This window comes from Artibeus jamaicensis, unplaced genomic scaffold (assembly GCF_021234435.1).
Source record: "Artibeus jamaicensis isolate MK-2021 breed Jamaican fruit bat unplaced genomic scaffold, CSHL_Jam_final contig_233, whole genome shotgun sequence".
Taxonomy (NCBI): Eukaryota; Metazoa; Chordata; class Mammalia; order Chiroptera; family Phyllostomidae; genus Artibeus; species Artibeus jamaicensis.
Genome location: NW_026521486.1, coordinates 30108155 through 30125241, shown reverse-complemented (window position 1 = coordinate 30125241; position 17087 = coordinate 30108155). Strand labels below are relative to the sequence as shown.

The 17087-nt window shown below is 37.0% G+C and overlaps 1 protein-coding gene across 6 annotated transcripts in view; it reads right to left on the bottom strand.

Moving 5' to 3' along the window:
* Nucleotides 1-17087, bottom strand: part of PLEKHA5 (pleckstrin homology domain containing A5) — a 202495-nt gene that overhangs the window by 35978 nt on the left and 149430 nt on the right. For 5 of the 6 annotated variants that reach the window (XM_037136575.2, XM_037136576.2, XM_037136574.2 and 2 more), the window contains one exon: nt 15791-15874. In XM_037136575.2, coding sequence (XP_036992470.2) covers nt 15791-15874 — 84 coding nt within the window. Of the gene's footprint in view, nt 1-12321; nt 12376-13209; nt 13330-15790; nt 15875-17087 lie in introns of all 6 variants that reach the window. The other variant, XM_037136583.2, reaches the window with a different exon arrangement.

Here is a 17087-nt window from a genome sequence, read left to right as displayed (position 1 = left end):
TCCCCGTCTTTCTAAAAATAAATAAATAAATAAATAAATGAATAAAATCTTTTAAAAATAGTATTTAAATTACACTAACTGTACAGTATCTCAGAGTCAAGCAGAAAAAGATCAAAACTATGAACAGTAAAATGACAATGAACTCACAACCATCAACAACTGAACCTAAAACACAACAAAAACAAAAATAAACTAAGGAAACGACTAGAATATGAAGAGAATCACAGAAATGGAGATCACATGGAAGACAAGATACAGGGAGGGAGTAAGAAGCCTAACTGGTAGGTACAAAAGAGACAGGGGGAGCTTAAGAATAGTGTATGAAATGGAGAAGCCAAAGAACTTATGTACAACCCCTGGACATGAACAAAGATGGGGGGGGGCAATGCTGGTGGCAGGGGGGTCACGGGATGGAGGGGAATAAAAGGGAGAATAAAAAGGACAATGTAATAGCATAATCAATAAAATATAGTTAAAAATTGTGTTTTAAAACAAAGAAAGAAGTAAGTATGATGTTCTCAAGGAGTTAAAAGTGAGCTGAATGCAATTTTTATCAGCTCACATACTCCTTGGGATCTCGTTTACTGGAGTTAAAGAGATGGGATAAGACGATCCAAAGACAAGCAGATGCAGGGGGACGTACATAATGCTCCAGGAGCTCCTTGGAATTTCCTGTTGGAGTTCTTAACAGAAAAAAAGAAGGAATATCCAACAATCCTCTCCTGGTTTGAATACAAGAATCTTAGACAACATTATGATAATGGTGTTAAAAGCCCACAAGTCTTAAGGAGTAAGAGCAAGAGAATGACTAATTAGTAAGTGGAGGATGTTTAAATGCTTTGTTTCCTGCTTTTAATTCCTTCTTTGAAGCAACAGGTAGTACAGGTTTAGGTGTCAGTTAATTGCTAAAATATAAAAGGACCATTATTTTATAATAATAAAAATGAGAATATATAATTTAGGTATTATTTTCATAATTACCTTTAGTAATAAACAAGGAAACATTTAAGTGGAAACATCCTAAAAATACACTTAGTTATGCCAATGCATTTCTGTTACAATAAAAACACCTATTTTTACTTGAATGTGTAAGGCCAAGTGTTTAGAAAAACTACCTAGAAAAATCTGATACTTGACTCTAGCCTCTTTGCTCACCTTGGAGGTACACTAGGTAGTAGGAATACAAAGTAGCCTTTGGTGATAAATTGACTCCTCTTATTGTTAGTATTAGTGGACTCCGCAGAGTCGAGGGAGATTTGGGTTATTAGTCAGGAATCTAATTTCCAATTGCCAGTTGTTCTATTATTCTAGTAACTTCTAAATATTGGTTTCAAAGTCTCCACTGCAGTAGAAGTTACACCAGATACAAATGCAGAAGGAACAGGACATTGTACTCATGAGATAAAGGTGCCTGAGTAATTTTTAGGGGGGAGGGCAGGACAGAGAAAGATTAACAGGGAGCAGAGCCAAGGTGTTCATTCATATAATTTATCCTTTGAAGAGTTTAATTTCCCAACCTTCCTTTAAGAAGTGGTTAAGCAGTGGCTTAATTGCTATTTTAAAAGTTTATATAATAAATCATCTAGAACAGCCCTGTCCAACAGAACTTTCTGTGATGACAGAAATGTTCTATATTGGTACAGTCCAACACTCTAGCCATCAGCCACACTTGGTCCTTTAGCCTTTGAAATGGGGCCAGTGCAGCACAGGAAATGAATTTTACTATTATAAAAAACGTAAGTAATTTGAATGTAAATTTAAATAGCTACATATGGTTAGTGGCTATGATACTGGATAGTAGGTTTAGAAATCCTAGGGCAGGAAAGTAAGAATGATTTCCCCCAATATGGATCTCGTCCCCTGAGGAGGAAAACCTTTGCTCAAGCTCTGCCTTGTGAGTTTCCTTGAGTCTGAATTTGTGCTGACAGCTTCCTTCTTTGTGGGTTTTTTCTTTTCTTTCTTTCTTTTTTTTTTTTTTGAGGACGCAGCCTGGATGATTTCTATCTATGCGATACAGCTTTTGTCCTTCCTTGATAACCAATGAGAAGACCCATTGCTGTGCTGTCATTTTCCATTTAAATGGAAATTGGACTATTCCTAAGTTCTTAAAGACATCTTAGGAAAAGAGTTTCTAAGTTGGGAATCTGTCTTAACAATAGCGAAAAACCATGATAGCCTAATCACTGAAGAACCCTTTTCTTAAGAATGTCCTGTGTAGATCAATAAACTCTTAAGATGTGTGGCAAAACTAAAAAGCTAAGGAATTTGACATGCCTAGGGTGAAGCTTTGAGGAATGCAGGGGTCTTTTATAAACAGGTCATTTAGAGAATGACAATGGAAATGCCTTCCACTCTCACTGGAGACACATCTGAAAGTCCCCGAACCTGAGATTGAAGGGTCTGAATGACGACCTATTGAAACCACTCACTCTTGAACAGGAAGCAGGAAAATTTGAAGTGACTTTTCAAACGAAGGAATGTAAATAAGTCTCTTTATAACTAATGAGACAAAGTGTTGAGGCCTATTTGAAAATTTTAAAGTAATCAGAATAAACTATGCTTATCTACATTTTCTAAAAGTAAATGTTTGAGAAAATATCACACGTTATATATTCAGAAGAATCAAGAGCACTTTAAAAGATGTAGTTAGATTATGTAATGTTTCCTCATTTTCTTAAGGGAGAAAGACAAGAGTTTTAAAAAGGAACAACAAATTCGTACAACATTATCATAGGAGTCAAACACATCTGACAGTCCCTTCGAAGAAAGAAAAAAGCATTTCTAAACTGCTTTCAGAAACATTGATAAAGACCACTTATAGAGAAACATGAAACTACCCTAACCCAGTAGATCAAAATTTCAAAACCACCATTGTGAGCTTTATACCTGTGTTGTATTTTGAAAGAAACTTTGAAAGTGTAAGTGAATATCTTTCTAATCACTAACTTACAGAATTTACCTACAATGAATTTCACCATTAAAAAAAAAATCTAAAGGTCTTCTAAGTATTTTTTTTTAATTAAAATCCCATTGGCTACAGGATAAACTTTATGGATCTAATTTTTACTTCTGTGGCTTAATATATTTTCCTTAAGGATTCCTAACTACTGTTTCTTTAACTTGTAGTCATATTATTATCTGATGCCACCACCTTTATTCCTGGCACACACAGGCAACCAGAAACATTGAAAGAACTAAAAATCCATTTTGCAAAAATGCTTTATTGTGAATGTAATGTTTGAAATTCAAACATTTTTCTCTTCTCTGCACGTGTTTTAACAGTAGAACATTTTAAAGGTACTACAGATTCTGAAAGTGGAGTACCTTAAGTCTCTGTTGGTAAAAAACAGAAAGATATCTATTTTGGACATAGGTAACTACCCTAAAATACATCTGAACTTTAAATAAGAATTAAAATATCTTCTAGCTATAAGGATCTGGATTTTATTAATAGCGATTATATTCGTACTGAGTTATAATTGGTACTGAGCAGCACAATTCTTGCCATTCATTCAAAGATTTATCAGCTTATGTAAGTAGTTAAGATATAATCATACCCTTAAGTCAATCCTAGAAATGTTTTTGGCACTTGTGCTCAAATTGATTTCCTTCCTGGCTTTTAAAAATCACTTAAGAATTCTTACTTTGTAAGCACTAACATGCTGCCCTGCATTGAGCTCCATAAATCTCTGCTGCATAAACTTTCTGGAAAAAAAAAAAAAGAGAGAGATAGAAGCAAAAGCTACAGTAATTGGGTTATAAAAACATTTGCTTTGCCTTGGTCCATGTGGCTCAGCTGGTTTGGCATCATCCTGCAAAGCAAAAGGTCATCAGTTCGATTCCCAGTCAGGGCTCATGCCTGGGTTGCAGGCCTAGTCTCTGGCTGGGGATCCAGAGGCAACCAATTGGTATTTTCCTCTCACAGCACTATTTCTCTTCTTCTCTTTCTCCCTACCTTCCCCCGTCAAATAAATAAATAAATAAATAAATAAATAAATAAATAAACCCTTTAAAAATATATACTTCCTTTTGTAAATACAAAGTAAAACCGTATAAACGTTATGCATTTTAGGAGGGGTGGGGAAATTTCCTTTTCCTCGTTTGTTACATAAAAATATAAACAGTATGTAACAGGAACAGATAGTTCTCAGGTAACAAAGACCAGCAATCTGAAAAGAACTGCTCTAAGTACAAGAACAACTCTATTAATTTTAAAAAGTCAAAATTGATGTAAAAAAAAGAAAATTCACTGACTACAAGGTATTTTAGCTTTGTGATTTTAGGCAAGATGTTAAAACAGACTGAATGTGGACGGTCATTGAAACAGAACAGGTTAAAGGCCATGTGAGGATAAGGATGAGAAGCAAAGTGGAATATGGTAGATGACAGTGCTTTGAAAACTATGAAGTGACATTTAGGCTTTTAGGGTGGACAGATGCCAGACAGCTGCACAGTGCAGAGAACGGGTGTGCTTTCGAAGTGCTTGAGAACAGCGAGGCGCTGGCTGGAGAAAACGGTTTACAGGCTGGGGGATAGTGGTGGTGGAGTGAGAGCTTGAAGGACAAACCCAAAAGACACCTTACTTTGTAGCAGAACAGAAACTTTGTGACGTTTCCTGAGTCAGATGAAAGACACGAGGCAGGTCATTTTTGCACTGCCGTGATGTGGTGACTAAGTGGTAATGAGCAGCTTCATACACACATGATGTGTTATGGTGGCGGGTAGTATCCTGCCGTGCATTTAAGCTAAAATAATCAGTTCATACAGTTCTATAGACTCTCATGACTTTCCCATTCTCAGCAAACTTTTTAAACTACTTTTAACTGCAGTTTCAAGGTATTTTTAACTTTCGTATGTGCTGGAGTTGGGCAGATGAAATACTATAACCTACTACGTAACTCCAGAAAGCTGTCTTGACTCGATTCTGCCATTTTTACAAATCTGTATAATCTCCACCCTCAGAGTGGAAGAGCAGGCAGGACTTCAAGGACCTTCACATCTATGGTCCCTCCAGGTAGTCTGCCGCTTGATTTTCTTTTCCTCCATCAGACAACCAGACTGTGAAGGACTGTCAGGCTGTCCCCAGCCATAGCTGGAGGAGAAAACCGTCTCACTTTCTTCTTCCCCCCTGGGAGCTTAAATTTCTTAGAGTTTTAGGTCTAAGCAAACAGCTAAGGCAAACGTCTAGATCCTTTTCAAAGCCCAGTGTGCTCTTCTCCAAGAATTATGTGTTCAAGTAATGTTTGCATCAATGAGGCTAAAGGTGACCAGTATTTGGAACCATTTTTGCTTTATTTTTTTGGTTAGGGAATCGAGGGATGACAACTTCAATTTTAGATATGTTGGGAATGTACTGAAGGCAGAACTTCCAATGGACAGCTCCGTAAGGAACTAGAAATACAGAAATGAACTGCAGAGAGAGAGGTGTTTCGGACCCACGGGGTGCTCACACATGCTGTCAATGTGCCGGCAAATTAGTCTTCAGAGGAAACCCTCAGTCCACAGAAGATGAAAGCCAAATGCTTCTCTTTCCTATTGTTCAGGTGGGTAATTCTGCAGTGTTTGTATTCATTTGTCAACAAGAATCAGTCAGATGAAGCTCAAATAGCCTGTTGCAGCTGATAATATATTCCCTCCTTCCTTGCTCACTCTCTTTACTCCTATACCTCGGCACCACTCCCCAAAGTAAACTTTCTGCACTCAAGCACATATACCCACAGGCTCTGCTTTCTGGAAAAAACCAGGAGCTAGAGATGAAAAATAACAGACAAGTAGTAAAGTGGAGTGCTCAAATGAGAACATCACGAAAAAAGAAACTTCTACAGTTAAGATTTGTGAAAGTTGAGAACAGCAAAAAGGGACATACTAATTCCTGGTAAGAAGTAGGAGCACCCATGATAATGCCATGTAAGCACTGGATAGGCCAAGAGATCAGAGCACTGACACATATTCTAAATTCCAATCCATCCGCTGTCTTCTTAGAGTTCTGCCATTATGATGTCACATTCAGCTTTAGAATTTTCTGAGTGTCATCCCCTCCTCTCCCCACTTCTATGATCGAGTACGCACAGTAAGGGGGAGTCAGAAAAAGAAAAAAATGGAGGAATGGGGTGTGTGGGAAAGAGAGATAGAATCAAGGCATAAGAAAATATATATACGTACGATGCAGTTAGTTGGGGTCAGCAAGTGCTGAATGACATACATTCAATTTTCTAGTTTCCTTGTTTGCTTCTCCCAAATGCCTACTCTATACCGCCTAAAACCCTACCACTTGTAGCTCTCAATCATCCTTAAAATAGAGGTTCCAGGACCCCTTGCAATATTTAGAGAAAATGGGTTCTTGCTTAATAGCTCAGCAGAATGAAGTTGTTGAATTGACATGAACAATGAAAGCCATCAAGAATCTTTTCAATCATCTTGTTAGCATTTCTTCCTTCATGGGAAAGCTGTTTTTCAAGAACACAAAGAACAAAATGCAAAAATAGTTCTCTTGGATTTTTACCTCAAATGCTTTCAGTACCAATTACACACACCCAGCTGTTTCTGTTTGCATTTTCCTTGGCCTGGTATATTTAAAGGTGGTCTGAGACCCAGCGAGTTTTCTCGCTGTGGTTTCTTGAGAGGGTTTAGAAAGCACTGATGAGGAATGTCGACAGCAACCAAAGACAGAAGATCAGGCTTCTTTCAAAAGTCAGCAGTAGTTTTAGTTCATAAAATATTAACATTTTTTAAAAAAACGTCGTAAAATCTGAACATTACTATAAAACTTTTGCAAGTTAGAAAGTTTGGCTTACTCTAAAAAAAGTTTTGGAAGTTATGATTAGAAATGACTTTCTTTTCCTTCCTACAAGTACTCAATATTTAAATAAAACAAGTATTTAGCTACTGATTCTTGAAAACCTGGAACAAACAACAGCAAAGGAATGCTTAAACCGTGTTCTCCTTTTAGCGTACTGAGGCAAACTCATTTGTCATGAGGGACTTCCAGCTTCCCTGTACGAATTTAAGGGTAAGGTCCCTCAGCTGTCTGGTGTTAGAGAATTGACAGAACAGATGTAAACTGAGTCATTTCAAAATGACTGGAGTTGGAGCTCTCATCCCAGAGGAAGTCCACACACCTCTTGTTCCTTGAGCCTCTGGAATGTCTGAACTAGGCAAAATAACCTCTGAACTGAGTCAAACCAACACTGATTCCAAACAATTGTTTGTAAAGGTAACAGGAAAGCAGACATCCTGACTACCATGGCTGGAAATTTCCACTATGTATGGCCAAAGAATACCTTAGCTTATTAGCACCTATAGAAATTCCTTCCTTCTATTCATGTATTTCCTTTCCCCTTCTCATAAAAAAACTCTTGCCTTTACCCCATAAACAAGATACGATTTGGATTTCTGCCTGAATCTATGCCCCTAGATTGCGATTCCTTTTGATCTCAAAGAAATGCTTGTTTCCTCTCCCTTTATTTGAAGGATAACGGAATATCCTGTTTGATGCTGCACTCAGAAATGACTTAAGTACATTCTAGCTGCAGGGAGATCCAGCTGGGTGACAAATGAGCCTCACCGAATGATGCTAGCACAGGCAATCCCTACCGTAATGTGGCCGATTGGTGGACGGCTGAGGTATGTCCCTTCCTTTCCCATTCTCCTGCAAAAGCTTCTGATGCTATTAACTATACTGACTCTTGAAGGGAGAGGGGTAAAGAGAGAACACCATAGTTTAAGGAGAATTTGTGAAAGCACACTCAATGTCACAAAATGATTTTATACTTAAAAGATGAAAAACTACCTGCTGCGGTACCAGTGCAAGTAAAGCTCAGATTTGGTGAAGTGTAGAAAGTGAACTCAATTAACTGTGGCAGGGATTCTCAAAGCCGGTGGCTGGCTGCTGAAGGGGTACCATCACGAAGGTGGGGACAGGCAGCCGGTGTGCATTAGCGCGCCCACAAGGCAGCGCCCGCACCAGAGGCTTGTGAAGCACCGCTCCAAGTTTCTCCATCCTTCTGTCCATCCCTACCCGCACAGGTCTTTAGCGTCTCATTTTCTGTTATCATTGCCTAACATGGAAAACTGGTAGGAAGGTTTGAGGCAGAAGAAAAGGGGACATCATCCAAATTACCTCTTAACCACTCTTCAATCACTAACATGGGAAAGTCAGAAAGAGAAAGCCAGTGAGGAAGACAGAAACAGATGGGCAGGAGGAGCTAAAATCCGAGGAAAACAGACCAAAGGTTGAGACATGTGGGAATTTCCTTATTCCTATTAATCCTCCCTTCACGACTAAACTAATCAAAAAGCTCCAGCTTTTTTAAAAAAAAGGATTATCTATCTATCTATCTATCTATCTATCTATCTATCTATCTATCTATCTATCTATCTATCTACCTACCTATCGACAGAGGAGAAGGGAGAGAGAGAGGGAGAGGAGAGAAACAGCAATGTGTGGTTGCCTCCCGTAAGCCTCCCACTGGAGAACCAACCTGCAACCCAGGCATGTGCCCTGACTGGAAATTGAACTGGCGACCCTTTGATTCACAGGCTGGTACTCAACTCACTGAGCCACACCAGCCGGGGGTGGGGGGAGGACCCCTCCCCCCAAACCTCCAGCTTTTGTGCCACATCTTTATCCATGGAAAGGCTTTGCCTAGCTCCTCTCTTTAGCTCCCGATCTAGTTTCTAAAACCCAACCTCATTTCCTTGCTCAGTCCAAGCAATCATGATCCAGGCTATTACATCCAAGAGCTAGACATCAGTGGAAATTCTTACAAGTGACAAGATTAAAAAACTTGAAGCTCCTACTCACAGTGTTAGACCTGCTAAAGAAAATATACAGGTGCCCAAGATCTGGGGTTATAAAACACATTTTCTGAGAGATGTTTTCCTTAATACAGTTGGGGTATATGACACTCACTGTTAGTGCAGTTTTTAGGTATACTAATAAGTAAATACAGTGCTTTATGGCCTGGGTTTGGAATTTAACCAACATAGGTACTATTAAGAACATTCAATAACTAGTAAGGGATACAGGAACCAAAATCACCAGTATGCCCTTTCTGTATCTTACAGATGAACAGATGGTTGACTACAATAAGCTTCTATGGAAACCTGTTACTTTGATCTACATTTAACTTCATGGAAACATCAGAACTCCTGATTATCAAATACTTGGTTCAGCAAGGCCATTTGGATCTAAAAATCATGCTCAATCTGCCTTATTTTGAGAAGAAAATATATTATGATATTCTCTTTTCCCTCACTTTCAAGGAATGAAAACATTCTTTTCTAGGAGATATCACTGTAAGTGCTGATAATCTTAAATTTATCTCCAACTTCCTGGGAAATACAGAGCCTTCACAAAACTGTAATTACAGCTGCCCCTACACTCCTTTCTGTATTCTGCTAGGCAGAGGAATAAACAAAGGAAAAAAAAAAAACCCAATAAATGTTAAATCCATTTAGTAGATACATTTTAAGATAAAGTTTGCAAATTTCACTTAAACTGTAACCAAAAGTTCCTCTAACATTTGGTGACAACTAAGCTGAATGAGAAAAATATGAGTTAATCATATATTATGCACTTATTCATTTTAAAAATTGAACCTGGATGAGGTACACAAAGTATACAGTTAAGATCATTGTATATTCACAGTTAATACTTTGGGGCCATGTTCTGTAGAATTCAGAAAAATGACAAATCAACCTACACTAGTCATAATAAATGTAGGCTTTGAATAGTCTCCTGAGCTATAAGAACATAAACAAACTGTAATAGTGTATTTCAAACTAAAAAAAAAAAAAGAAGAAAATTCTACCACAGCTTTTGTTATTTCGAAGAGCACTTTATACATGACTTGTCCATATAAGAGTGATAACCAGACACGTGAATTTACCTGTGTAGCAACTAGAGACTACAGCCTGGTTTTATTGTTCATGAATACTAATAAGGATTAAGAGAATTTAAATCACTAGGATTCTTTTGATGATGGTGGAATCTGACAATGGAAAGGAGGTTGCTGGCCTTAGGTTATTCTGATAATTTATCAGATCAAGCAGAGTAAGTGTTGAAAGTATCAATTAGTACATGTTCATGTGGCTGATGAACAGTATAAAATGGGACCAGAGCCTTTTCCTTTGACTTTAAGATTTTAAAATCTACTTTCCAATTTGTATTTATATAAAACCGATGAATTAGTTTATAAACTAAGGCAATCAATAATGCCTATAAAATCAACAGACCTGGCAATCTAAAATAGGTTACTGGCAGTAATAAGATGAAAAGCTGGAAATGTTTGAGCTGAATAAAAACTTATTAAATTTCAAAATTATCAAGAATTCTTTTTATATAACTTAGCGACCTTAATATGGATACGAAATATAGGACAGTAAAAAAGTAGTAATTATTTGAAAGCATAAAAGATTTTGATGTATTTAAAGAGAGATTTTCTTCAGGAAACCTTAAGGATATGTATATTCATAATTATCTGAGTTTGTGGACACAGTCTCCACCATATTTTTAATAAATTGTCTAATATCTAAAAAATGGCCCAATTTTTTTCCTTCAGAAAGTCTTATTTCAAAGCAAATTAGGTCCCAAGCAGTCAAATTCTGTAATTCTTTACATAAGGGGTGGAGGGACTGAGCAAAAAGGACAAAGCACTCCTGGACACGGAAAACCGTGGGATGATAAATGGTGATGGGGAAAAAATACAATAAAGATTAAATAAAAGAAGTTTGAATAATACAGCTTTGCCTCAGGATCTAATATCTTTGAAAAGGTGAATTATTGGGAAATCTCTGCTGACATGCTGAGAGGGTAGAGAGAGTACAAAAAGTTGAGATCTTTGAAGCCCCCTGCGGGCCCACCAGCAACAGGCAAGGCCCAGCAGAGTGTGCTGAGAGCCGCAGTGGCAATATAAACCCCAACTGGAGGCTGGGTCACCCCAGTGAAGGGAAGGGAGGGAGGCTGACCTGGAAAAGAGGGTCAAGGAGAACCATCTCAGCAAATGATGGTATTTTTGATATATTTATCAGTCCTTTCCTAAGGTTTTCTTGAGTTCTATGCTTCTGAAATTCCAGTTTTGATTACTGGGGTGAGTAATAAATTACAGCAAACCGCTAGGCTTACTTCCACAGATTCCAGATAAGTGCAGACACACATTTATATAGTTGTTCTTTAAATTGAACTTTTGTAACATTCCATTATTTTCTGTAACTATTTCTAGCTTTTTAGACAAAGGAGCTTTTTAAGAAAGTTATTCCCCATGGATTTACCAGTTTTCTGGCTGTGTGGAGTTTTGAGGGAAAATTCCCTGTATTAGACTGCTTTCAAAGTGTATTGTAGACACTGGTTAAATTTCAGTAACACCAGTTTCTGGAGTAAAGATCTAAATTTGGATTCACGAAATGATGATTTCTAAAGCATTCTAACTGGCAAAATCATGAAGAAAAGAATTTGCAGAAAAATAAATTTTACAATAACCAAAATATACAATTTTTAAATTAAAAAAAGACGCGACATCTTTTAAACGGTTATCCCAATTTAAAATCCCTCTTTAAATGAGAAAAATAATTTAAAGCAGTTCATTGTTTTGTTTCAAAGGAAATATAATAGTTTCCACACTAACCACTTTAATTTGATAGAACAGTCAAGTTTGAACATTTTTAAATGAACTGAAAATGTATTTACAGCAGAAACTCTATGTTTAAGAACATATCAAAATTCTCATCAAACTAAAATTAAATATTCATAAGAGAGGTTCATAAAAACTAAAATATTGAAGTGTCCGTCCTTTTTCATAAACTGCCACTCACACTTTTGAATATTTACCTTGGCCCGTCATACCTGTGGCTCCCACTGAGGTAACACTAGGAAGTATGGGTCTTGGTACAACTGACTCTATGTAGCTCGGCAAAGACCAAACCCTTGGGAACACAGAGCGTACTACGCCTACCCTCCTGGTCTTCCAACAGGGCATTCACGGCCTGGTAGCCATGTCTTCAGCTAGCTCAACGCCAAGCTGAGATATGCCTCCATATGTAGTAGGAGTTTTCTTGGAATAAGAAGAAAGAAGTCTAGAGAATTCAGGCTCTCAGTTTCAGGTGACCCAGTGTTTCTATCCCTTTTTTACCTCTACAACCGTCTTCCTGTTTATTATGGTATTTCTGAACTTCATCTACTTAGACATTTCTTACTCTGTCACTGGTAAAAGTCATGCTAGTAAACTCAAAATGACAGAAATATCTGATTAGCCTGAAAAAAACTGCACTACATTTCAAGAGTTCTATTAGGTAGTATATGTAAGAAAATTCTACAAAGCCCACCTGATGATCCAAATATATGGTGTTCCTTTGAAGATGATGCAAAAGAATTTCATTCTAGTAGGCATCAATCAAGAAACAGAGGAACAGGAAAGAAGGTGCAGAATTCATGAAAAGGTCAATTTTGAAATAAGAAAAACAGGTAGTTTACCACAACCTCTTATATGATAATACACGGTAACTTTCACACACATGCTTCCCCGTGAATGGTACAGATGACATATTAAATCATATCACTGCACTCTGTTTTGCAAGAAATTAAGTGGACATGCATCCGAGCTGAAATATTAAGCCGAAAAGTCCTTCAAATGGCTGTGGCAGACGCAATGGTAGAAGCTTCACAGGTTAATTATTTTCTGCCATATAGGACTTCTTGGGATGTTTTGCATATAATCAGAGGCTATTAAACCCTTTGAGAAATATTTACTTGTGTTCATTGTTTTTACTCAAGAACAGAAAAAATACCTTAAAATTAATCTTTGACTTTTAATAGATAGTATTATTAAAACTGTAATCAATTTTCAACTTACTACTTTGCAGCAAATTGCAGGACTTTTCAATACCGTTTTACCAATTGCGGAAATTTGACATTATTTGGTAAATGATAACCCAATTTGAGTATCTATGCATTTCTTTCCTCACAATCAAAAGGCGGTAGCTGAGTGGATGGGTGGGTGGGGGTGTCTAAGACGAAACGCATCCTACTGTGTGTCCCTTTAACAATGCATCGGCAGGTAAATTCTCAAAGGGTCAATAGGAGATCCTAATGCTGTTGCTGCAATGATGGTATGGGCTCATGCTCAACACTAATGACACGGATAAACTGGTTAATGAGTGGCTCAAAATAAGTGACAATGGCAGACGACACAGACAGATCTTTCCATAGCTGACCTTTGGGCTGTGGGCCTCAAGCTTTAGCTGCATGAGCTGTGCTAACGTGTGCTCCCGGACACTACTCAGTTCAGCCTGCTGCCGTCTCAGCTTTATTAGCAGCAGCGTAAGCTCCTCTGGCTGAAGGAGTACAATTTAAGAATCCAAACAGTGGAAAACAGATTAATTGTTGTCTTAAGTGACAGACATTAAACCAAGATTTCTTGGCAAGTTTCCTCTTACGGTTGACATCAAACATAGCGCCTAGGCACTATGATGATGGGTCCTACATAAATGCATAGATATCTAGAGAAATAGAAGGAACAGTGTTACTTTAAAAGATACAGCAAAATGACAGTATAGTAAGGCATCTTCTCAGAACTCACAAGAGAAATTTAAATATTAAGCATAAAAAAGCACAATGCCAAAAAAATCCCAGACTTACACATAAGAGGTATTAGAAGATTATTCTAATAAGATGTATAAAAATGACACCTAAGACTTTTACATGAATAGAACAATACTGGCATGTCCAGCACTCCATTTTAGAGAACAGAAGGCAAATAAAAAGAATTAAAATTCAGGGAAAACTTGGATAATATCTTTATATCATTAAACTTGGTACTTGAGATCTGTTCACTGCTTCCCAGTTATACTTTTAAATGCCACTGTTAGTGCTTTCAAAGGTTATTTTATGTGACCAAAAAAAGATCAGTTTTGACTTTTAAAAAATACACATATATTTAATACATATAGAAAGTTTTCATGGGTACAAAACCCTCCTTCTACCTTCTGGGGAGAAAAAAAGCTTTTGGTTCCTGATAGTTACTATGATTCCTAAGGGGAAGAAAATTTCAAAGACAGGTAAGATTCCTTAAGAGGCTGATCTGACAAATTTTCCTTTGTTAGAAAAGCAGTAAAGTATGAACACTGGCAGTGCTGTAAGCTGTAAGACAGTAAAACTTCCAGGCCAAAGAGCATTCCTGAGACTGATTTGTTTTGCCTGCAGCATTATACTAGTTTTCCTCCATTCTGTTCATCTGCCGTTGCTCTCTTTCCTTTTTTATTAATACTATATTTTAGAGTCAGATTTTAAACTATTATTTACAATTACATTAAAAACTTGGGACTTCAGGGGAGAAATATGTCAGAAGTAAATAAACCAGTTACTACTGGATTCTTTGGATAAAACTGAGTGTACAAATGAGACAAGGGTCTTTTTGAGTAAATAGTGTAAGAATGTGTTTGCGTGTGTTGACGTAAAGAAGTAACGTCATAACAAAAAGAATAGCTGCTTTTGATCTGATGCCAACCCCATCTCGGGACCTCAGAGCTGTGGGCCACCCATGTCTTATGATCAAACCCTCGAGATCCAGCCAGGGAGAAGGCAGGGAGGGGTATTTAAATATTCTAAGAACTAGAGTGCTATTGGACAGAAGCACCAAAAGGAGAAATCTCGAAACTCTGGTTTGTTACTTATGCAGTTAAAAAGATAAAGATAGCTCCAAAAGATGAAGTATTCCATTAAGTTTCTAAGATTTGAATCGTGAGGTAAAACAGAGGCACATTCGACTCCTTTAAAAGTAGGTGGTAAACAAAAATTTATCCTAAACATCCACTAGAGGGAGCCCAGAATAAGAGAAAATTTTGTAGTGTATTAGGCATTACCTTAACGATCAATTAATGTCTGTTAGATTCACAATTTAATACTTTAAAATCCCAGCATTTAAAAGTTTTTAGTTTTAGTCAAGCAGTATTTTTAACCTTGACAAATAAACAGCAAGTAGTTTAAAGCCAGGAAATCTTCCTTATATCTAAGTATGTAAAAGATTAAAAGAATGTTTGCAAAATACATGTTAGATGAATTTATTTTGATTACTGTAGAAAGGGAATTTTAAATAAGGAACTATATAGGTCCTCAAATCACAGCGTCACAGAAAGTAAAACTACTTACTGATACTAAAGCATAGTTCTCATGATAAGAAAATGCCATTAAAATAAAATGAAGTAATAAAAAGTCATCTTTTCTCTTTAATTTCAAGAGTTATTACTTGTGTCCTGATAATATAACTCCTTCTCAATTTGAAGTTTAACACTGACAATAAAATGATAATGGTAAGTATTTTTATAGTCTTTCTCTCTCTTCATAAATATGTAAATTAGTTTCTAGTCTGCTTTAAAGTAGTTAATCTACCTAAAAATCCACAGGAGAAACTTCTTAATAGGCTTGTGGTGTGACTACAAGTGGCTGCTTGCTGAATTTGTTCCAATAATGAACTACTCCAACTTCTGTTCTAAGGATGAGAGAATTAACATCCAATGGAATAAAAAAAAAAATCCACCCAGGTTATAGAATTCATCTAGAAAATATAATCTTATATCTACGCAGCCAGACATTTAGGGAAAATTATCTGGTAAGACTCTGAAATGGTTACATGACTGCAAATTCTTCTTATGAGCATCTCTTCCATAAAAATAGTACAAGTTTTTCTTTGGAAGGCATCGGTCTGAAAATTCAAACTTAAAAGCTGTGTCAGATATGTGCTACCCTGTGTCGCACATAAATAGAACATGTTATGGTGAAGAAAGGTATCATACTCACTGTTTTGCCTTGGAGGCTCTGGGGACTAATGGGCTGTAAAGTCAGGCCAGCTGGCATTGACCTCCTGTCAGGCACATAGACATGCTAGGAAAAGAAAGGCACAATATAAATTTCCGTGGTCAACGTCAGTGAGGACAAATCTTATATTTATATTGTCAAGTACCACTTAAAATTTACTCTTAGTGCATACAAAAGAAGATAGGTATTAAAATTTCTTGACTAAAATATGGATGCCAACAGTAATTCTCCAGTCTGGCTCAGTGGTACTCAGGCCCCTGTTTATGTCCTTAAAAAAAATACTAGTGACAATTATTGTTTTACAGTTTTGCAAATTTCTTTAACGTTTGGCTAGATTTTTCATATCTGCTGCTATATTCAATCTGTTATGATAATCTCCTTAGTAGAAATACACAAAGAAAATCTACCCTCCATGTGTATATATATATATATATTGAAAAGAGAAGTTCAATAGCTTTTTTTGGATAATTGTATTATATATAATATTTATCCTTGATATTACACTAAAAAGTGATATTTTTGGAAAGGTTAGTTACAAACTGGTATCTGAAATGGTATCAATGAAAAGAGCTTTTCATATCATTCATAACAGCAACATCCATTATTAGTTTGCATGCACTTTTAAATGAATCTCCTACCCATTTATGATTTATAACATCAAACATTGGTTGCATGGAAAATACTGGTGCAGTGAGTTATGTGGATGTTTTTAATGTTGACACATATCAGTGACAAGTACTGTCAGCAGTTTTCCTCGAAATGACAGGCTAACATCTTACTTTGAGAAGTGTCTGTCAATTACTAAGTCTGAATAACTAGTTCTTCGTTTGTTCTTTCAAGTAAAAATGGTGTTTCATGGAAAAAGCAGCTAGTTCAGCTTGCAACTCAAACGATCATGGAAGTGTCTTTATGTGAGACAACCATTAGAACTTTGGTATGCAATACAAATGCTTAAAGCTTATCTATTTCATCACACAGAGTATTAGAATAATAGAATTATCCCTTACTGTTTCATCAAAAGGATTCCTTTTTTTTAAAAGATTTTTTTATTGTGGTTCTGTTACGGTCATCCCAGTTCCGACCCTCCCCCCTTGCCCTCCCCTGCTCCCCTCCCCACCACCAACCACCCTGCTCCACAGCCAAGCCCCACCCTGTGGTCCATGTCCATGGGCCATTTATACTGTTCTTTAACCAGGCCTGTCTCAAAGGGATTCTTAAGTGAAGCCTATAATGACCTCTCACATGGCTGGGAGCCCCTCCCTTGATTTAGGCTAAGCTG